This window comes from Apostichopus japonicus, chromosome 15 (assembly GCF_037975245.1).
Source record: "Apostichopus japonicus isolate 1M-3 chromosome 15, ASM3797524v1, whole genome shotgun sequence".
Taxonomy (NCBI): Eukaryota; Metazoa; Echinodermata; class Holothuroidea; order Aspidochirotida; family Stichopodidae; genus Apostichopus; species Apostichopus japonicus.
The window spans coordinates 20,628,316-20,652,058 of NC_092575.1; the positions used below are offsets into that span (position 1 = coordinate 20,628,316).

General features: G+C 37.7%; 2 protein-coding genes across 5 annotated transcripts; one reads left to right on the forward strand and one right to left on the reverse strand.

Moving 5' to 3' along the window:
- The first annotated feature begins 5,578 nt into the window (after positions 1–5,578).
- Positions 5,579–17,605, forward strand: LOC139981048 (uncharacterized). Of its 4 annotated transcripts, none has more exons than XM_071993182.1 (7): positions 5,579–5,731; positions 7,911–8,127; positions 8,681–8,839; positions 9,377–9,440; positions 13,261–13,480; positions 14,162–14,281; positions 15,612–17,605. In XM_071993182.1, exons 2-7 carry the CDS (start codon positions 7,985–7,987, stop codon positions 15,677–15,679), a joined length of 774 nt encoding a protein of 257 aa, XP_071849283.1. In that variant the 5' UTR covers positions 5,579–5,731; positions 7,911–7,984; the 3' UTR covers positions 15,680–17,605. The 4 variants fall into 4 exon arrangements, with proteins under 4 accessions (XP_071849283.1, XP_071849286.1, XP_071849284.1 ...); XM_071993183.1 differs by lacking the exon at positions 5,579–5,731 and adding an exon at positions 5,795–6,083; XM_071993184.1 differs by lacking the exon at positions 5,579–5,731 and adding an exon at positions 6,193–6,210.
- Positions 17,606–17,971: 366 nt separating this feature from the next.
- On the reverse strand, positions 17,972–23,414 carry LOC139981050 (centromere protein V-like). Its single transcript, XM_071993188.1, has 3 exons — positions 23,166–23,414; positions 20,117–20,186; positions 17,972–19,528 (listed from the first exon to the last, which is right to left on the reverse strand). Exons 1-3 carry the CDS (start codon positions 23,261–23,263, stop codon positions 19,292–19,294), a joined length of 405 nt encoding a protein of 134 aa, XP_071849289.1. The 5' UTR covers positions 23,264–23,414; the 3' UTR covers positions 17,972–19,291.
- Positions 23,415–23,743: the final 329 nt, after the last annotated feature.

Below are 23,743 nucleotides of genomic sequence, written 5' to 3' on the forward strand. Positions count from 1 at the left end.
AATCAATACTTGAAATATTATCACCAACAGTATATTTGTTGATATTACGTATACGCAGTTACACCTGCCGATTAATTGAAGACCACTAGATCAGTTCTCACATTTTCGGTAACACCTGCTTATCCGAGATATTTTTTTATCATGGGAGGAGGGTTAATATGACCGCTAATGTTTATCTTCCGACCACTCCAAAGGAGTTGGATCTTATCATAACATACTACTGTGGACACTATCATTCATTGCTTTACAAGTGAGCACGTCTATAACGTTATAATAATTAAACTAGATTGTGTTCTCGGTTACCACGGAATTGTGCTTTGGCAATTAGAGAAACCTCGAGTTATGGATCCATGGGCGTCCGTAAAGAGGAAAGGAGGGGAACTTACTCTCCATTTACTCCGGAGAACCAAAGTAGTAAAAAAATGGTCAAGAAACTATCTCAATGGGAATTCAAAGTAAATCCTTTCGTCAACAGAGAAAGCCAGGGGGTACCATATACTGACCAGTGGTGCCAAATGTAAAAGAAATGCATCCAACGTACTCCTTTCTACGCAAATACTACTAGACCCAGACACCCGACAAACAACTATTAATCCTTTTGTTGTAAACCGGTCAACCAATTAATTACTTTGAAAGTTATTTAAAACAAATCGGTTATCCACCTCCTCTGGATTTCTCTTCTTAGGCCGCCCATGCATGTATATAGGTCCATCAATGCCTGGTATACGTCTGTAGTGCCCAAAGCTGTAACACGAGGGAAAATATATGCCTGAAGGTTAGTATAACCATGGAGCTATAAATAGCTCCATGGTATAACAATAACCTCAAAACTGGACTTTCAAAGACATTTCATGTATATAGAAAGAACACAAGCTTATACAGGAATTAAAGTTTCTCCTCTTCCTTGAAGACTATATACAAACTTTACCGAATGCTGAATCATCATGGACTTTTTGCTTACATTAGACAGGCCTACATCCACAATGATGAATATCCAACATAAAATCCTGTCGTGCACCCATTTCCGTCTCATGATCACCTTCAACCAGCTACACCCCATCCCCCTTTCCAACTACTCCCCCCTTTCCATAGCCCCTCCCCCATCCCAAGAACAAAACACACAGATGAAGTACAATATCATGAAACTTATAATCTGATTAATGTTGAATGACGACTTCACCAAATCACTTTTGTACAAAAGTTTAATCTCAATCGGAACGTTTTAGTCGTACATGCTTTATTCGTTTACACCGTTTCTTTCTTTAAAGAGTTTCTTCAGCTTTTGAATAATTTCAAAATACAAAAGGGATGACTCCCTGGCGACCACCCAATTACTACCCCCCCCCCTCTCCCTTCATGATTTTTTTTGCCTTAAAAATTACTTCCAACAAGAATTTTGCTCTAAACAAGTATGAATTTTGGAATCAACCTTCGCCGGAGCGCTGGCATTCTGTAGCCTACATTTTACGGATGCTTTCCAATACATCGCTGTTTCTTTAATAAGATCGGTATCTACCGATATTTTTCGCCCCCCCCCAACCTCACCTCCGACAAACCATAGATCGTTTACTGTAAAATATACATTTCATCACTATTATTCAGCGAACATGGGCCTTTTCAGATGATAATCAATACTTTATTCAACGTTATATATTAAAAACCACTCATCTGCATTTTGTAGTATTTGAATCCTTTTCAAACAGACAGGTTGTGACTATTTATTTGTTAGAACAATAAGTTGCTAGACTTCTTTGGCGGGGGGTGGGGGTGGGTTCCTTTTTAAGGATGTTGGCAGGCAGAACCTATTCCTCAAATGATATAAAAAAAGTATGCCGGGGGGGGGGGGCAGAGAATTATCGGTGAACCTATTCCCGCCGCCCTCAACCGTGGCTGCGCGTTTAAAAAGTTTTAAAAACAATATTTTACAATTTATTACCTCCATACATATATAAGTGACTTCATGAAACCACTCTTTTGCCCCTGTACTATTTCTTTGACTGCCACAATCATAACAGAGGAAATATGATAAATGAAACCGATGAGATATTTAATTACTATGAATAACTCGGCTTTCATTTCTTGTGACATATAAATCAGGAGATGTTTTTCTTTCGCAATAGGAAATAATTAATTTTCTTTAATATAATGAAACTATTCGGAGTTCAGTTTATAAAATTTGAATGCACGGTGGCGTTAAAAACTAGTTCAAATGTAAATAGAAACCTAGTTCATTGGGATGACCTGTTTTGCTTGTTACAAGTGTCTCCAATTGTCGACTAACCATGAAAATGAGTTGAAATATCGACCAATCAGACGTACAATTTGCTCATTACAGTACTTTTACTGCGTATCGCCAAATCGCTCTCCCCTCCACATTATATATAGGCCCGGCCAGGTTGGGGCGGGGTCCTGTCTACGGGCCTATCTTCGAAGACGATAATGGGCTTTTTTAGGCAACATGGTGCAATCCCGTTCCAGTGGGTGAAGCACTTATAATTAAACGATACACATATAATCAGATCCATTTCTCGATGTAAGTGTGCATGCATTACCACACTAACTACAGAACGACTGCCGTTAAAACTGAGTTATTCTTTCCGTTCAGAAAATTCTTCAAGGCTTACCAACAAAAAAAGGTTAATAAAGCAAATGAGATTTACAAAAACAAACATGATATAAAAGCCTCTTCAATGCATGGATACATTTGTAACGAAAGCCAGTGAGGAAATGATCTCAACCAACAATACTGCGAAGAACTTTAGAATAAAGAGGGCGCGATGCAACTTCTAAGAAATATAATTTTCTTTCTCTGATTGCGGTAACGTTAGTTTTGGTTTTGTAAAGAGGAATATAGTCCAAACAGAAAACATCTTGGAAAATGTTTCCTTTTATTATCCTAACTTAGCTATTTTAATGTACATACAACATTGTACATATATTGGGGGCTGCATGTGAAATGTAATGTAGGTATACTCCATGAAGTAGAAGAACAGGAAGTTTACAATATAAACAATGGAGGGCTATCCTGTTATGGCGGATGGAGCCTATCCGATTTCAATTAACCACCAAGAACAGCGGTGCACGGTAACAAGGCAGGAGGCGGGGGGGGGGGGTGGGGGTGCAAGGGTGTAACAATCGGGGTAACTCACGTCATGTCACGCCAAGTTAATCATAATCCGTCTGAAAACTTCTCGTATAGTTGCAATATGAACATCGCAAAAAAGTTTTACGAGGTAAAGAAAATCACCGTATGTTTGCTTGAAAATTAAATCATCAGTATTTTTTAACAATAAAACCGGTCTATAAGTTCCATATTGCTGTCAGCAGTTAGTTTTTCTTTCTTTTTCCTTTTTGGTTAAAATAAGTTGTGGCGCTATTCACATATTAACCACAGGGAACATAGGCCCTGCACCCCACAGCCTATTATGTGGCCTACCTTGCTGGAGCATGACTTGCCCTTGCCCCCAGTATATAGTCCCTCAAACGTGTATAAATTACGGATGTAAAATGATAACTTCCTGTCATTCCGGAAAAGGGAACATGAACCTTTGTCCGCCCTGAACCTCTTGTTGGTATTTTTTAATAAAACTGTCCGTTTTCAATACCCCTCATTTCCGTCCCAACTTGTGAATCCTTTTGTCCCCTGTTGAAGTGAATAAAATTTTCCTAACATAGCGAAACGTTTTAATTTTACTTTCTGTTTCCATTTCTTATATTATAGTGTATATAAAATACATCTCTGATGATGTTATGTTAGTTAATTAATTAAGGATGTAATCAATAATTGATAACATGTTAAGTATATTGGCAGAAGACAAAATAAATTGGGAAGTAATGATGTAAACATTAGCGCCTGTCGGAGTGTTCCCTTAAACAAGCATAAACAAAGAATTAAATTTATTATTTAGATTTTCTTTGACAGTGAAAAACATGTTAAAAATGAAGAAACTTATAAATAAATTATTGAAAAAACACTTGAATAAAGCGGCTTATGTTTGCATATTCACTGGACAAAACAATGGTAAGAATTTACCCAAAACTGGAGCACAAGTTCACCTTGGAATGATATACGTAATGTCGGTTCTATCTATAAACATATATATTTAATTAATAAAGATCAAACATAACAGCAAATTACCTAGTGGTGTTTGTCTGTTTGAAATAACTATTTAAATGGTATTCATAGCTTTGAGAGAACTCTTAAATCAAAATGTTGACCAGAGGCACATACGAAACAGTATACTTTCACCGAGGTTCGGCCGATGATTCAACCATGTTTGTTTTTGCTATAGCCTCTTTTTCTGTACTAGATCTAGCAGGGACGACATGAAGCATACTGCACCCTGCACCCTTCGTCTGGTTACCACACTGCATGAGATAGTTTCCAATATTCCTCACCACTTGTGACCTCCAGCTACTCGCCATTTCCTTTACTGCTGTTTCTCCTTCCCTCTTCCCCTACCCTCCCACAACCCGTTTCCCTTACCGCCTCGTGTATGGGCTTTTCATTGACCCAAGCCGTGACACGATGCCCTGTCCTTGACCTCATATATACTTACATATCACACAGCGCATTGTCTCAGTGAAATGGTATATTTCATTCATTTTTTTTTATCGGAAAATAGCCCTAAAGGGACCAACTGTATTTGATTTTTTGGGACATTTTATGAATCATCCCCATTCTTTTTGATGCTTGGATGTTGAAGAGGATGAAATAAACTACTGATGGTCTAAAAATCCGGTGAAGATGATTTAAGGTATTTCTATAGAAAATGTTGGGTGAAACAAGAAGATTCCACAGCGACAGCTGGCAGATGGGTTGGGGAGCACTATACGATAAAAATGCTAAGTATTTTGTAGCAATCGATATTTTACGGGAGATATTCTATGATTTCACGCTTCAGTGATTTCTGTGATCAGAAATGAGGAATTCGGTTAAAAGTTTGACTATGTACTGGCAGACAGGGGTAAAACAGCATTGCCTTTGTTTCTTTGTTTATAATGATATCATTTTGACTTCCGTCCAGAAAATCGTATCCATTAAACTTTTCTCAAAAAGGTTAAGCGGCTGAAAATTAACCTTTGTTTGAAACTTTGTATCTCTTTAATTCGGTCGAATGGCAGGTGTACGTATCCGCAAAGAATAACCAGCAGATTTGTAATGGCATTTACTTCACTGCGGTTTGCTTTGGAAACGGGTCGTAGTTACAAAATAGATCGACCCCTGTTTAGGATAGTAACACCTGTTTAGGGTAGTAGAATCACCTGATTAGGGTAGTAGCACCTCTAGTTAAGGGTAGTATCACCACCTGTTTATGGTAGTAGCACCTCCTGTTTAGGTAGTAGCACCTCCTGTTCAGGGTAGTAGCACCACCTGTTTAGGGTAGCATCGCCGCCTGTAGTAGTAGCATAGTAGGATCGCCTATTTAGTGTAGTTGCGGCAGCTTTTACAGCAGCCTCGTCTCATATGAGTAGTAGCACCTTCTGTTTAGAGTAGTAGCACCTCCTATATAGGGTAGTAGCACCTCGTGTTTAGGGTAGTAGAACCCCTCTTATTTAGGGTAGCAACGCCACCATTGGTCCTTTTGGCGTTCCATAAAAACGCCACCTGAGTACCTTTTGTGGCGTTCCATATGCAAGTACAAAAAACAGCAAGGCGACGATTGACCCAGATTGTAACCTACAACTTACAAGCAAGTACAACATCTACAAAGAAAAAGAGAAATATCTTGTAAGTTTCGGGTTAAAGCTATTCTTGTGTTTACTATCAGTGTATCACGTAACAAACAATATGTTTCTCTCTGGTCAATAATCATCGTTTTCTGGTTTCTGTGCGTTTCATAAAGTAATCAAAGCCTGTGGAGTCTGGAGTAGGCTTACGCCATTGTGTTAGTAATAGTAATTAGTATGTGCATAACGTTCCGGCTTCCGAGTCGAAAGTTAGTTCACTTCCTAATCAGCGTTAGGCAACATGTATTGCACATATACGCGTTGGGATTATGGGCCTAGCCAAGTAATGTGCGCCCAGGAGTATTTGGCCTAGCAGTAGCATCAAGTGCGGATCTAGTGCCATTCCGCCATAGGTACATACCGCCATACCTTTCCGCCATAGGTTTCGATCCTTTCCGCCATGTCGGGAAGGCTCATTTAGGAATTGATTTTACCATGTATCAGTGAAGGTTTCATGGAATCCCATGGAAGGATATATAGGTAGGCCTACACCATCTTCAAGTTCAAATGTGATGGTTCGCTGAATAGACTGAATTGATACAGTCTTTACTGTGCAGGTTAATTGAATAGTTTCAATTGTAAGAGCCGATACACTCTCTTGAAATATATAATAGTTGGTTGAATAAATGAAATTAAATTAGGCTGATTATTTACTAATGAGACCGATTCTGATTGATGCATTAAATGACTGATTTTGTGGATTTGCAGTAATAGGTAGAGTGAAGCGAAGTACTATACAATGCACCCTCAATATTTTGCTCTTTCGCCATACAAAAGTGCTTTACCGCCATGGCAGAATGGCACCTATTCTATGGCTAAAAGAGCATATTTTTATGGCGGACTGACAACCCCCCCCCAGCAGTACTAGTATGACTAGCCTAGTAGCATGGTGGGTTCATCATTGACACACTTAAGGATTTGATCAACGATGTCTATCAAGAAAAAATCCAAATCACTCAACTGTATGTGTTTTTCATATGAGTGGTTTCTCAGAAATGTAATGATCTCAAAATATTTATTGTTCTGTGCACATGCAATGTACAATTGGGTAGAATTTGATCACAAAATGTCTGCCGTGTCAAGTTCTTTCATACCCCTAAATTGACACATTCCTCGATAAGCTAACTGCAACTTTTGTGTAAATATACATCAACTGACTTCGAATGCTGTTTGCTATGCTCTGAGACCCTAAGCTCAGACAGGTCAGGTCCCAGAGAGTACTGACCTTATAATGCTGAGGTAATATTGGTTATTTTAGGGAGTAAGATTTCCAAATCCCAAAAATACGTGCAAAACTTGGGAGAGGGTGTTTAAAGCTTTAAAAACACACAAATTGATCGGCACATAGCTGAAATGGATTCAAACTTATGAAATATGTAACTTGCTTCGCTGCAAAAAGTTTAGGTTGCCTGCTGTATCGTTGCTACTTAATATTTGAAGGTGCGTCAATTACGAAGGTGCTTCAATTATGAAGCCTTTACTATACTAGGCTAGCACTCTTATATAAAAACAAGTGCTTGGTAGGCCTATTCTAACAAATGTTTAACTGTACCTCTAACCCATCAAATGCAAAATAAACTGCAATTCACACACCTCTGATTTTTTAAGAACGGCAATACATTTTTTACTATAGTCTTGAATATAAACTTCTGGTCAAAATCTGTGAGGTTCAAGAGTTGCAGGGTATTCTGCAAATCAGCATAGCACATCGGAACGTTAACACAAGTAAAGTAAAAAACAGGCTAGGCCTAACGTTACAGATTTATGGTGGCCGTAAACATGTGAGGTACTAGTTACACACACAAATTCAACATTCCCTCAAGAAAATTAATCTCTTCCTATAAGGTTTGTCAAAACCAAATCATTTAATGACCACTCTGCATTGTTGACGTAGTACAGTAGTGAAGTTCATTCATGAATGTATTGTGACTTCAATATATTTTCTGAGTGTGTTTGTTTTTCATAATCCTATAGACAATCAATTTTTAACCAGAGCTACTTAGCCAGACTGATTGTGATGGCGAATAGTTCTCTCATACGTACCGTAGCTCATTGCAGGTAAATCAATTCCCAGCCAACTGTCTCCCCGTGGGTTTGAATTATGTGTGAATGTTCTTCCATATGTTGTCTAGTATCAAAGTGTTACATAATACAGCACCTGGTCCCATTGATTTCCATAGCGACAGTACTTGCCATATAATCGCCGATCCGAGTCGCCTGTCCATTCCAGTTATTCCATAGCTTGGCTCTACACATGCTAAAGCAACCATCCAATATGGTTAGTTGCTTTGCTGGCGGTTGTAACCACACAAATGAGAGCCACCATTGCAAATTTTATCGATTTCCAAGTGAAGACACTCACAAATCGTCATATGAGAAATGGACAGCGTTGAGCAGGTAAGATAATCAAACTGGGTGATTGGTGTACCGTGGTGGTATTATTATACGGTGGATAATCCTGTAGTGTATGTTTGTACCATACCTGCTTTACTTTACTGGCAGTTATAGCCTTGAAACCCTACATGAAGCTATCAGCTTTGTCACAGCTATGCTGCTTCAAATACGAGTGGTGTTTTGGAAATAAGGCTCAAAGTAAGGCTTAAACTAGAATAAGGCATGCCATTGCACAGAAGATAGTCACGCACACACACACAAATGCCATGTTACTATATCCTTTTGTGTGGAAGATTTTACATGGATTCTCACCGGGGGGGGGGGGTTACTTTCAAGTAAGGTACTGAACAACATTTCTGACTTGCTTAATATAGGTTTGAAACTGCCTAGAAGCCTTTGCTCTTTTTGTCATTGGGAACATGACCAAGTGGGACTGTATGTTATTGATATAAGTAATATTGTTGCGTGAGTCTTTCTTGGAAGTGACAGACTTAACAGATTTATGTTTTGATCATACAACATCATTCTTTGTTAATTTTTTTTTTTTGTGGTCCAGACGAGACGATGCTAGGCCTAAGGCACATTCCAGACTATGTAGCTGCCACTTTAAGTATGGTTTACATAAGTTAGGAGGAGACTATGTAAACCCATCCATCTTCAAGATCAACAAAGATCATAGTTCTTCCCAACTAATGGAGAACATGCAGAAGAAAAGGTATGCATACAAAATTACAGTTCTAGCAAATGGATGTTTTTTTTTTTAATTTAAAAGTGTATTGTTCATTTAATTATGTACAATTTATTGATTGATTTTTGGTCTTCATTAGAGCTACGTACCAGTGTTAATTACAATTTGTATGGGGGAAAAAATCCAACTCCAGAAAGGTTGTTTGGTCAAGGGTATTAGTTAGACTCCAACTAGTTAGGCTTCAGTTCTACCCAGAATGAAGCAGATGGTGTGCTTACACCATAGTGAACAAACACTGTTTACACTAAAGTGAAGGTCCCGGTCCTTGACCTCATCTACATGTGAGAGAAGACATCTACATGTGAGAGAGAGTAGGTATCTTCAGATCTTGTATACCCCATTTGTCTTTCCCTTAAACCTTACAGTTTAACAATGCCACTTTGTTATCAAGAACAGAAACACAAAGTCTTTTAATCAGTTGTATTTCTGTTTTCTTGTTATGGAACTTTTACCAGCAAATCTTTGTATAATAATAATATGTCTCATATTTCTCTTTTTTTTCAGAAAACATAGCTATCATGGGATGTCTGTGAGCAACAAACAGATGAAGATGCCAAAAGTGTCTACAGTATGTTCTGAATCACCTAACTACTGGTTGCATCCATCTCACAGAAAAAAAAAAATTGCTCATCCTTATTATCAGCTTACACATTTCTCAAATTAAGACTAATATTTACTTCTGCCTATTATTTAAGAAAGGATCTGTTCAACAAGAAAACCAAAAAAATACTCTTTTAAATAGAGACAAAACTTTGATCATTCCCACTCAATTATATTGTTTTGTGCAAGCAGAACAAAGGGCATTGTCACAGTCATATAGTAGTTTCATCTCTCAAAACCAAAACGAACTTGTGTGACAAATATATGGTAGAAATGAGGAATACATTTGTTATGCCTCCAGTTTCAATGTAGAACTCTGAATGGTTGATGAAAATGCTTGGTTATAGCCATCACTTCAGGGATAAAATAGAAAGTCGTTTTGTTACACCCCCTTTGGGAGCCAGCCATCTGTTCTTTTCATCTCCACCTCTATCAGTCAAATCTAACAAAGAAACGTTACATCGGCCATGGATGTAGTTGTTAATAATATCAGATCATTTTCTTCATTTCAATAACAAATCTGCACATGACATTTATGGTTGTTTCGATTAACTGACTTTATAATTTCACAGCCTTCTCTGTTTACTTGTTTCCACTCTACTTACTAATGTTATCCCCCTGCCCGTAATGTTAAGATCAGCTAATGGGAGGGGGTGTGTGTGGGGGGGGGTGTAACAGGCGTGGGAGAAAGAAATTGGTGGACATACTTTGGTTTGTCGCTAGGTCCTGTAATGTCAGATGTTCTTTTTTAAGTTTTATTTTCTTAATTTATCAGGGAATTGATTTATGGACTAAGTGTGCATAAAGCAAAAAATGAGATAGATAAAATATGTTTACTCATATATATGCTAAACCAGTTTTTCTGGAAGACTTTGTTTGGATTGGTTCTAATTTTCAAAATTTGAAAAAGGCATATATTGGTGAAAAAAGGTCAGTGGGCATAATCAGTGAATGTACATTTTATAAGAAACAAAAATATAATGGTATCTACTATCTACTTTAAATACTAACTGAAGAATTTGAAAATATAGGCACTGCTATGATCCAAATGCCAGTTTATTTTGAAACTGAAAGATGGGGATAATCCTTCGTGGCCTACATTGCAACTGGCCAGTAGTTGTAAAAGAAAGCATAAATACAAAATGAGAACTTGTAATAAGCTTGACTCATTTGTGTCTTCCAATCATAAAAAAAAGTGCTCAAGTTATTCCATATCATTCTCTTTTTGAAATATGTAAAAAAATAAAGTTATTTTAACAATAGAAATATTGACCTTACATTAACTCTGTCCCTCTTTTCTTTTCTAACAACATCTTAATTGTATGTAGTAAATGATGTCTTCTCTCTGTCATAATCATAATCATTTGTTGTCGTTGGTCAATTTTGTCCGTTACTTTTCATTTATTTCATAATCAACATTTAGACAGAAAGGCTAATATCACTTAGCCCACAAAGTTGTGCCAATGGCATTTCTAGTCAGCCAAAACATTTATCTCCGAACGATGCAAGGAAATAGTTCATGGATGTCTTGTTTGAGACACCAAGTGGTTCTCATTACTGTTAAGTCTTGCCCCCTTTAACAAATGCTCTCTCTCATGCTGGTTGTTGATGCAAGGTGTTTTGTAAGCTACTAAAATAATTTTTAATATCCTTTACTTGAGTATGCCAGAAATGCCAAAACTGGTTATGTGAGGCACTTAAGTTCATAGTGAACTGAGACAACGAATGTCTACTTTAATGAGACAACAAATGTATAGTGAACTGAGACACTGAATTTGTCTAGTTATCTGAGACTCTGGTTGTGTAGTTATATGAGACAATGAATTGTCTAGTTATCTGAGACAAAGAATTGTCTAGTTATCTGAGACAATGAAATGCTTAGTTATCTGAGACTTTGGATTGTCTAGTTATCTGAGACAATGAATTGTCTAGTTCTCTGAGACAATGAAGTGTCTAGTTCTCTGAGACAATGAAGTGTCTAGTTCTCTGAGACAATGAATTGTCTTATTATATGAGACAAGGAATTGTCTGATTATCTGAGACAAGGAATTGTCTAGTTATCTGAGACTCTGGATTGTCTAGTTACCTGAGACAATGAGTTGTCTATTTATCTGAGACAATGAATTGTCTTGGTACCTGAGATGTTTGATTTTCTAGTTATCTGAGACAATGAGTTGTCTAGTTATCTGAGACTGGATTGTCTAGTTATCTGAGACTGGATTGTCTAGTTATCTGAGACAATGAATTGTCTAGTTATCTGAGACTGGATTGTCCAGTTATCTGAGACTGGATTGTCTAGTTATCTGAGACAATGAATTGTCTAGTTATCTGAGACTGGATTGTCCAGTTATATGAGACTGGATTGTCCAGTTATCTGAGACTGGATTGTCTAGTTATCTGAGACAATGAATTGTCCAGTTATCTGAGACTGGATTGTCTAGTTATATGAGACAATGAATTGTCTTGTTACCTGAGACTGGATTGTCTAGTTATCTGAGACTGGATTTTCTAGTTATCTGAGACTGGATTTTCTAGTTATCTGAGACAATGAATTGTCCAGTTATCTGAGTCTCTGGATTGTCTAGTTATATGAGACAATGAATTGTCTAGTTATCTGAGACAATGAATTATCTAGTTATTTGAGATTCTGGCTTGTCTAGTTAACAGAGACTGTCTAGGTAACTGAGGGACTTAATTGTCAACATTTGTGTCACGTGTTAACATCCAGCTTTGAGAACCTCCTAGCAAGTTTTATTAGCCTGCTATTAAAAAAGAAGAAGATAGGTGTGGCCACTAAAAGAATAAACTTGCTAGTGATGCTTGTCATGGTTTCATCATGGGGATGAGGGAACATGGGTTAGGGGAGAAACTGATTAATTTCAAGCTAGTTTGAAGTGAGAAGCAACAAAAGTCAACCAGGTAAAATAATTGAAGATATCTTGTATATTTCACTCTACAGGTTTTTTGCACTTATTTATATTGAACTGGTTTTCTGAACTATTTGCATTGTTTCTTGCTCAAGGTATATTTTTCTAAATTAGATAAATGTCACGTAAATCGTCTTCTTCTGAACTTTTCCAAGCATTGTTTCATTAATGTCGTGCACTGTTTGTGTTATTCAAACATGGGTGTACTCACATGTTAACCTTTGACATCATTAGCATATGATCATTATTGACACCTTACTTGCATTGACACCTTACTTGCATTTTTCACCTTACTTGCATGCCACACATAATTAACAGGGCTCTCCAGCGTTTTAACAGGGGGCACTGTCATATCGGTCCTAATATTCCTCATCTCTACTGTTTAATGATCTCTTGTAAACACAGCTTGTAGACATGGTAACTTACACAATTGCACAAAAATGTTCAAATAGCTGAATCGTTGATATGATTAGCAGATCATACGATAAACAATCCGTACCAGTGAATTGTTCCATATTGATCAATAAATGAGTGTTACTGCTACCTGATTACTTACGGACTAACTTAAGTTGACATATCAATCAGGAAAGCTAAGTGACATCTGTTAAGCCACAAAAGGAAATTACAAAAAGTCACAGATTTCTGTTTTTTTGTTGCAGTCCTATTTTCAATCTTTCCATAGCTGTCATAAGTCACTTTTGGTGATGTTTAAGTAGCTTTTAAGAGTTAGGTTTAGGTTTATTTCAGGTAGTATCACAGGGCTTTAGTAACATTTCCTGTTTTTTATCTTCTACCGAGTGCAGCTACATCTGTACTGTCCTACTCTGTCTAAGTTTCTTTTGTTTTTATAATTTTCATCAGGTTGCAAGAATGGCATCTGGAGGTCATAGTTCAAGTAGTAGCATTCCACACAACAGTATATTGGTCCACGGTGTGCCAGTGCAAAATCTTTCACAGATGCAAGGTACTCACAACTTACAACGAGCCCATCAGATGGCGCAGGTCCACCATCAACCTCAAGCCCAGGTACAGGCCCAGGTTCAGGCCCAAGCCACGGCCCAGCATCAGTTCTTAACAGCAGGTATGTCACATCAAGTTTATTGAGAGGGGAGCAGCATTAGTATTCGCAAGGTGAATTGCTGAGGGTGCTTCTCTGGGTGTAAGATATTTTATTGGCTGTGATCAACTCAATGCTTATCATGCCTAGTTATGTCATGTCTATGAGTAGTGTCATAAGTTGCATGAGTTTGTTGTAACTGCATTATTCGGACCAAGCTGTGTAATACATTTATCGTATATACGGTTAAGGATAGCCAACAATATGCCCAAAAAGACCAATGTGGCTGCTCCAAATCTGGGAGTCACTTAAACCTTAATCATCAAAATGCAGGAAAGTTTGGGTTTTCACAAATTTACGGTAAGGAATGTATTATTCGTTCATTCAGGAAACCTTCCAAATATTTGCCCAATTTATTTTCTCCAAGGTGTCATTTTTGTGGAATTCCATCAATAGATTATGGTTCCCAGGCAGGGTTTCTTTTCTTTGTAGTGTTCAAGCATGAAACCACCAGATTGTTTCACCAGGCTACAAGCCCCTTTGGATTATTGTATATAAATAATAATACATTCCTCTTTTTTGGGGGGGGGGGGGATTAATTTGAGATTATTTTTTTTTAAATTATTTTTGAAAAAATTTCGTCCAAATTACTCATGATAATGATTGCTATATATTTACCTGTCGTCTCTGCTTTCCCATGTACAGGACGACCTTCAGCCCCTCAGAGCAAATATGCTGATCTTTTAGTGGTCATCGAAGACATGGGGAGAGATATCAGACCGACCTATGCAGGCAGTAGAATGGCCACAGAAAGACTAAAGAGAGGTAAATATATTGCTGTATTCTAGCACAAATATAATTAATATGCATGAGCATCTAAAAAATCTGTCAATGCTGTACCAGTTCATAGATTCATGGTTAACACAATATTCAAAGGTTTGATGGCTGATGGTACCCCCCCCCCAAAAAAAAAGAAGAGCACAAAATATAAGTTGAATATTAGAAAATGTGATGAAATATGTTGTGTATTTAGAACAGAAGATCAAGAGATGTTGTAGCTGAGGGTCTATGAGTGAAGCATCGTCCAATTCTGTTTCAGTTCATTGTTATCTATGACTGAGAAATTACCTGTAGGATCCTGTCAAACACCTTTGAATGTTTTACACCTAGCAGCGAGGAACCGCGTCCCTTCTAAAATTGCTAACGACATTTGCAACGAAGGAAGCATTTGAACTCCATCAACTTCATAGGATTCTTTGTTCACATTTTTAGCACCTGTTTTCAGTCTGGCAATTGCCAAATTTTTGTCAAAATTGTCATAAAATGCTACAAATAGAAATATCACCCTGTTAATTAAAAAACATGCGACTTCGCTTTGATCTTAATTCCTTCTCTAGTCTCATATCATCCCTAACTCAGGCGACAGCAGTCGCCCAAAAAATGTACCTTTCTTCACTTATATGCAAACTTCGCCGCTCCTAGGTTCAGACGAAAGTTGTAGGGGCCTATCGTTTAAAATAAAATTTACCAGTACCATCCCGAAGTATTAGTTAGTATGCACAAAGACAACTGCCATTAGGTGCCACAGTGAGCCTTCACTAGTGTTTGACACATGAATGCAATGTTGCTAAAATGGATATTTGTATCGGTTTAAATCAGGGTTGTCCAACCTTTTGATGAGGAGGGCCACCTCGAATGATTATGATAAAGGAGGGGCCGCATGAGCCTACAAGCTCCTGTGGCATATCCAGGGTTTCGTGCCAGAGCGGCAAATTTCAGTGGCCCCGCTAGGGGTCTGTATGGGAAATGAAGTTTCCATACAAGCAGAGCGCCACCGTAGGTTGGCGCGTGGCGTGCAAGAATAAAAATCACCCAAAAGACCACTAGATTGCAGGAAATGACACTTCACAAGCCTTCTGATCTGTATCAAAACAATCTTCATATTGAGATATAATGATCTCTGAAATTTATCAAAAAAGAATTCCTGGGTAAATGTACATTTGTAAATTAATGAGGTTGGCGGGCCGGACGGGACCTTGCGGCAGGCCGCACTGTGGCCCGCGGGCCGTAGGTTGGACAACCCTGGTTTAAATTCATTGTCGTTTTGCCAACCAGCTGATTAAGTTGTTGATCATTCATGGTTTGTTCTTAACAGGTATAGTCCATGCAAAGAGTTTAGTGCGAGAATGTCTAGCTGAAACGGAACGTAGTGGTAGGAACTGATGTTGGTGTAATCTCTCTTAAGATGGTGAAGGTGTTTGGCATGAAGAGGGCTCATCATCAAATGGTTCTCATCCTCCTTGGAGCCCTACCAGAGACAGAAGCCGTTTCATCACTCAACGAGAAACAGATGTCACACCTTCCACAGCTTCATAGTGGATCCAAACAGATGTTTGTGAAGGTCTTGGCTCCTGAGGAATAGTTTAGGTTGATAAAATGAGGTGGTTTATGAAGAGAAGAACTAGAAAAATACCTCTGGAAATCAATCCCAGGACTTACATATGCTCCGAGACACTGGTGGAAAATTACTCTTTCAAAACAGCAGGATACTCAGATGAAGAGAAACCGTTTACTTATGTCACATGATCTGGCTCAATACATGTTATTTAAACAGCAAAAGTTGGCTAGAGTATATTCAAAATATTTTCAAATATCTGCAGAGGAATGAACTTGAGAGATGGGATTATTCTTGACATTCTAGAAGCCCTTTATGTTGGAAGTAACTGTGATAATTTATGGTTAGATTGGCAAAGCAGAAACTGTCATCTTTGGGTTTTTGTAGCAGCAGATGTCCTTCCTGGAAAGTGTTACAATTAGGATTGCTTTAGGTATTGACAACATTTGAAGATCCAACTAGTTGTCATCAAGGAAGGCCTATATCATGATAGGGATAGTCATCTTCAGTGCAGTGAAAATTTTCCAGTTACTTTAAACAACATTTGTGTTACATTTATGTTTAGGAGAGAATGTCAACTGTGTCCAATGTCTCTTCAGAATGTACCGGTCACTCAGTATGATGTCACTAGATGTTGCTGTCGTTCATTCTTTGTGACAGGCAGACACAAACTCATAGGGAAATCAGAAGGACAGACCCTTGTTTTCAAACTCCCAAATATATCAGAGTGTCTGCTAAAATGATTTGGAGGTTTGCCTACAGATATGAAAAAGGTTGTCAATATTTGAGTAAAAAAAATTCTCTGAACATAAGTTACTTTAGAGAGAGAGAGAGAGAGAGAGAGAGGCATACATGCTCCACATAGATCACTTTGCACAGGCTGTAAAATTGCGGTCACCGAAAAGCAAGAAAGTTTGAATACTTGGAATGTCAAGCATAGCAAAATGCTTCACAAGATGTAAGATTTCCAAAATGGGTTCAGAAATGGAGAGATGCTTACATTTTGTACAAAGAACCTTAGTATGTTTGCTACATAATGTTATAGAAATATCACAGTGACCATGACACACCTCAGTACTTTTTATAAGTTCCTGCATCGGAGCCACTTGGGAGCTATAAAACTCTTCCTGTAGCCTCTCCCAAGTTGATTGGGGTTCACTGGGGATTAGAGACTACCCATATCTAATCCTTTCCTCATCTCCCCTTTCATGATGCATCACCTTTGTGGGAAGGACAAAATTTGCCATCTGGCCAAACTCATTCGGCTGTCCAAAGCAAGTAGCTATAAATTTTTTCATTGAAAGGAAGTTTGCCTAAATATGACATAAGCGATTTGTTAAAATAATCAGAAAGGTCATCAGAATTGCTCCCAAATATGCTAGAAATTCGGGAAAATGGTCACCAATGAATTTATAGCAACTATTTTACTGCCACTTTAAAATGTAGTTAATATCCACACAGAGACATTTTTATCGTCTATTTTAACAATTTTCAAATGTCTGAAGATAGTTTTGAAAATCAGAAGCCTCATGAAAAGTCCTATTATTTTCTAGCATGTTACAATATGTGGCCGATATTGATGATCTTGAGATAGTTAGCATTTCAAGAATGACAGTTTGATGTCTGTGATAATCTTTACCCTTTGTAGACAGTAACTGAAGGTACTGTGGAGTTTGTCTCCAGATATGATCCACTCTCTGCAGACTTGTTAGATCCAGTCACAATTTCAATAAATTTCATTCATAAGTACAGTTTATTTAATGTCCTTGGCTATGTTTTTGTCTTTGTTTTGTCGCACATCGACCAGATGGTCCTAAACTTTCAGTTTTATGCAGTAGATTTTGGAAAGAGTGCAGTGAACTTGATATTCCAACCAATTAAGTGATAAAGACAGTCCTTACATGAAGTGACTAAATGTGTGTACAGAGGGGAAAAGGAGGGTGGGAATTAGGGTAAATTTCACCCTTGTACAAAATGACAACCATAAAGAATTCCTAAGTCTTCATTGCAATTCCCCCCCCCCCCACCCCTTATGTTAGCCCAGTCTTGAATATCCAATTGTGACATATTGGGGACTCGGCGCAGCAGGAAAGTTGAAAGTTATTAAAACACACATTCAATTGAATGATTTGGTAAATTATTATTAAAATGCTCCGCGACCAGATAACCACAATCGACTTCTATTAGATGAATGAAAGTTGAATAGATGACTGTAAAATAAAAGATTGAATGAAGCGGTAAGTTATACGACTAACTTTGATCGTGAGTGATTCGCTTTGATTGTTTCAATATTACCTAGTTTGGAATATCATTACTATTCATCAAATCTATCACTGAATGAACCAATCATGAGTGAGAAAGAAAACAAGCTGTGGTCCTAATTTTTGGTTATGCATGAAGCTCCTGAGATATCGTGTTTATAAGCTAAGAGTAACGCACGTACACACACAAATGTAACACTGCTGATATTACAGCACATTCCTGAGTGAGGGTTACGTTTATTATGCAAGGTTCCTGCCAGCAACGCCACTGCATAAAGGAAGATCACCAAAACCGTAAGTACAAATAAATTAATCAAAATATAACAGCAAAATGATACAACCTTAAGTAACCATCAACTGGCCGGTAAATGTAGTCTTAAATGCAGTTTCCCCAAAATACATCCACTCCAGCGCAGTCTAAAATAATTCACCTTATTCAAATGATAAATTAAGGAATAACACACAATAACCCCCAGTTCTGACGGGTGCCCCAAAGCTTACAACTACTCAAGCACAGTGCAAGTTGACTTAATTATATTTCAATATTTAATATTTAATTATATATTTCAGTTATAAAACAGCCTAGCCTAGTGACTTTAGTTATTATGTACACCTTAGGCCCCCCTGTTACACACACACCATCATGACCACATAGATTCCTGATACTGTTCCCTAGCATCGCAATAAAACAAACTGGTGCAGTTAACTTAGTGAAAGGAGATCTTGTTTTATGGTTCTGGAAATTGTTTCCACAGAAAAAACTGGGGAATCTTGGTGTTTTTGGTTAAATTCTGAGTTTGTAATGATGAGCAACTATAGTAAACCCCTGGTAACAAAGTGTATCATTCGCAAACCACAGTATGAGAAACTCTTCCCCTTAGATGATGTCATAATGGTTGACAAGTTGCCAGCTTTGTTCTAGACCCCCTTGACCTCAAGAGTGACTGTGTATTCAATATACAATGCTGCGCATCAGACTTCATTAAATAAAGAACTATATAGTTACACTTTCCATCTCTGTGTACTTATGATTATTTCTTGTATTGGTAATCACTGTTTGGAGTCATTAACCAAACATTACAGAGTTGAAGTAAAGCTGAGCAGACAGGTATGATTTGATAATTTGGCAGTTGCATAATTATTACCTACAGAATATCTACTTAGGGTCTGAGAATTCCTTCATGGTTTGGACATATTGCTAAGATCATCTTCTTTCATAGATTTCTCCCAGTTCTGTCCATCAAATGTGTGTAGTTTGGTTCCCTTCACAGTTCCACTATCAAGGCAGTGTACTGCTATTCCTTTCCCGTCTGGATTTGACCGAGGAGAATAAAAGCTCTGCACTCCACAAACCTTACAAAAGGTATGCTTGGCTACTCCAGTTCCAAATGTATAAACTGTTAAAGAATCCTCCCCCTAAAGCAAGAAACAAACAAAAACGAATGGAGAAAAAGAGAGGATTTAAATTTCATCAAAAGCAAAACATTCTTGTATACAATTGAAAAACATCAATGATATCAAGGGTTATGCACTGATGATATGGTCAAGAGTTCTACATTCAATGGTCTAGTGATTACATCCACTCTCTTCCATAGGATTGTTGACAGGTCTGCATCAGAGTTGTAACCACACACTTTACTTTAAGGTTGAGTCCAGTCATTGCCAGAAATCAGGATCTGTAATGTTTTGGCTACATGGTCTTAAAAGGGATGTATGGGATAAACCTAGCTCTCCTCCGTATTTGTGTATGGGTATCAAACTTGATCACAAACCAGTATCACCACTTGAGAAACAAGTTTCTGTTAATTATGAAATAAAACAAAGGCATCTGTGGAAAGCTTGCACACTTTGAGTATGAAACTTTTCAATCTGGTATACAATTATCCCCACAGATGGTAGTACTTCATCCTACATTCTTATTATTATACAACAATCTAGCCATGCTAGGATTTGGACAAAACTCCACGAATGCAAAAATAAATTGTCCATGTTTTGAATCCATACCTTAAGTAATTTAAAGTTTCCTTCTGGAACAATAATATGTCTGTTCTGTTTCTTTGTACATATGCTGCAACTGTAAAAAGGAAGAAAAGTTACTTGGGTTAATAATGTCTACTGACGAAGCTGTGGTCATAACTGACAGGAATACCTGTCAAATGTTACAAAATTTTGTAACATGTTTCTTGTAAAGGTTCTTTACAAATTATAATTTGTCAAAAAATAGAAATTCACTTGTATAAGAACATGTGATTAAACCAACTTCCTTGACTTCTCAAACTTTTTGTTATTATTTTGGCCTCATTCTGTCACTGCATTGATTTATACTGACTTATCCTAATCATCCTAGTGGTATGTGAATCTGCACAAAGTGGAGAGGAGTGGGGGGGGGGAGTGTACCACACATTATTAATCATGTATGTATGTATGTATGTATGTATGTATATGTGATCTTCCCGCAAGCAGGAACTCGCGAAAGAAGCCATGGAGGCCTTTAGACTCGCAAGCTGACAGAAGCCAATCTCTCGGCACACATCCATTTAACGTCCAAAACATAATGTTTTGGAGGCTGCAGGGGGATTTTAGCAAGTTATTTTAAGATTGCTGTGGAGAAAATCCACTTCCTTTTTCAGGAAATAATTGCATAAAATATTGATGCCATCGCGTTCTGTCTTACTAATGTTAGCACAACAATGATCTTTATGTAGCCTATACATATTATTGCAGAGGTGATGTGTAAAGGTATCAAACATGTTTCTTTGTAACTTTAACATCTTGCTTAAGTTGGGTTAAGCTTTATTCACCATATTTGTCCTAATTTCCAGTCTTTTTGGGGATGAATATCTGTAAATCTCCCTTTATTTGTGAAAGACAAGTGAGCAGGTCTGCCCACAAGTGAATCTGACATAAATAGGTCTTATGTACCATACATAACTTTCAGAATGTTAACTTTGAAGTGCTGGTAATAAATCTTGTCAATGTAACAACACAACTGAAAGTGACTGATTAGTTTAGCTAAGTTTAGTAGAACAAAGGTTCAGGAGGGGCAATTAAGGACCCTATGGGAGAGAGAAAAAAAACCATGACACAAAAAAAAAAATCAGACCAATTACAATCCGTAAAGAACTTGTCTATAGGCATTCTTTAACCCATTCACACTACTTGCAAATACAACTTTCTCAGGCAAACCGTTCCCATTCATTCACAACCCTATTAGAAAAAAGGTTATGCCGAATATTAATCCTACTTTGTAATTTCTGGATCTAGAGCTGGTACAACTACTATTACTATTAGCACACCTCAAAATGTAAATGAAGGATAAATTATTTGTTGATCATGATTGATAGGAACACAGACCAACTAAGAATGTATCACACTGTTAAATTAAACAATGCAGTATATGATGCAGAATTTGTGTCACATTTGCGGGACAAACTAAAACGAATGACAGCGAATGACAATTGACTTTGTAAAGGGCTAATTATCATTCGCGAATGACAGCGAATGACAGTGTTGAGAAGAGATAGAATGATTAACGGAGTGGAGTAAATGCGGTTACTGGTTTTCTGCGCAAAAGATTTGAGGAAAATTGCATGTTACATGGTTGCAGGGTTTTGGTGTAATTTACGGATAGAAACCACAGGGAAAGTTTTTGTGTGAGAATGCACTTGAGTGCTGTGCTTTTTACCTCTGTAGATTTATATAGAAAGATAACTGAAGCCGTTTCAAGATTATAGTATTGTTAGTTTCTAACAATTAATATCGGAAAAATGACGTTATATTTACTTTTTAAAATCAGACTTACAATTTCACTTACTATAAGGTGCGTTTGTATCTTGTCCGTACTTTACTAGATCTAGATACCCACGAAGTCTGAACTGTGATATCCGGTTGAAGCAAATGTCTGTGCTGTCATTACTGTCATTCGTTTTAGTCAACGCAATTTTTTAGTGTGTACAACATATTGTCATTCGTTATGTGTAACGCAATTGTCATTCGTTTTAGTAACACCCCACATTTGCAGTCATTCCACATTTTTAGCCTAGGTTAGCCCAAGGCCTTATACTTATGCCACTGATAGTACTCATTACACCTTTAGAAATTTAGGATACAATCTATTTTGTCACGTTGGAATGCGAGAGGTCTCGATAATTAATTTTTAATGGGACACAAGCCTGGGTTCCTTTCTGGAAGGAACACAGACAAATTGACGAGTCTAGAGAATTTGAATGAGAACGTAAACTATATTGAACAATGGAGTTTGAACCAACAACAACAAGTGGTAATTACAATATAGAAAATTACTCACAAACTTAACAAGATAGGATACACTTTAAAAAACGCTGGTCTCTTCTAACGGCGATATCCCTCAGCGGCCACGACCTTGATGACGACGATTCTCGGTCCGTTGTACCGCGAAATTCACTGGTCCTCGACGAAGTTTCTCGCGATCCCAGAAACAGCAGTCACCTTCTTTCCGGCGATGCTCCAAAATAGAAGACGGACTTCCAGCCACAATCGAGTGAAGCACAAGTCGAACTTCTCGCCGACTAAATATTACCAGAGCCAGTCCAAAATCAGCTTTATAGCCACCAACTCCTGGCGTAACGAACTTCTGAATGGAAGTGTAGAACCAATCTTGGTATCGATATCTCAATCCCTCAGAAACTACTGGCAGTTGAGCACTGGCGATATATAGTAGAATGGTATAATATGTGTCGTCGCTTGTATTCGTTCAGAAAATGAGAGACTTTCCGATCTGGTTTTTATACGATTCGCCATGTCAAGAATCATCTGGATCTTTCTCGATACACCTGAGTAACAATTCGACCCAGTTTCGAGAAACCGACACCAGCGTGTCATCATAAGGAATATAACAGAACAATCATGTATTGCTCATTACAAATAACATTCTGACACGGTAACCCGACCTAATTTCTCAAATATTGATTCGTCACGTAGGCCGTTTCAAATACTTCCTATATTATAACATTAGGTTCAACAGTGACTAGCGTTATGCTACAATGGGCCCTCGTAACAATATTTTGACACTTACTTGCAGTCCATAACTTCCAAGATCTCAGGTGCTAGAACCTCAAAGCGAACTCTTCCACAGTGGCATCCACCACAGTGTTTGATTAATTCGATGCTCATTTTTTAAACAAGGTCAACTTGATTTGGTTGGCCGACAAGTACAAGAACGAGATTAACTCACGTAACAGGGATATTATATACCGAATTGAATATTTAACTTAGACTTTGGTCCAACTTTAGGATCGGACGGAGCAGACGACAGGTTAGTCATGGTTGACTATAACGTTTGTGTAAGGTGTGTTCAATTTTTATGAGTGTGTTTCGGAAGAGGTACATGAAATGAACTCAAAATGATGGGTCAACCCTGACTAGTACTACAGACATGCGTCAGTCACTGATCTGTACCAGTGTTACCAGAGTTAGCGTTTTTACACTAGATCTAGCGTTTTTAGTCATTTGTGGGGTTCTAGCGCACGTTTTTTCTAATTTTGGTAATTCTACCGTTTTTTGCCTAAAACTAGTTAAATTTGCCAAAAATTGACCACTTTTCAGATTTTTTAGACAAAATTCTTACTTGGAGACCCATCCAAATTTATTTTG

Coding starts and splice junctions, on each gene's coding strand:
- LOC139981048 (XM_071993182.1), top strand. CDS start 7,985: ATGCTAAAGCAACCATCCAATATGGTTAGTTGCTTTGCTGGCGGTTGT. Junction 13,481..14,161: donor GCATCAGTTCTTAACAGCAG/GTATGTCACATC, acceptor TCCCATGTACAG/GACGACCTTCAGCCCCTCAG. Junction 14,282..15,611: donor CACAGAAAGACTAAAGAGAG/GTAAATATATTG, acceptor TGTTCTTAACAG/GTATAGTCCATGCAAAGAGT.
- LOC139981050 (XM_071993188.1), bottom strand. CDS start 23,263: ATGAGCATCGAATTAATCAAACACTGTGGTGGATGCCACTGTGGAAGA. Junction 20,187..23,165: donor TTGGAAGTTATGGACTGCAA/GTAAGTGTCAAA, acceptor TCCTTTTTACAG/TTGCAGCATATGTACAAAGA. Junction 19,529..20,116: donor GAAACTTTAAATTACTTAAG/GTATGGATTCAA, acceptor TTCTTGCTTTAG/GGGGAGGATTCTTTAACAGT.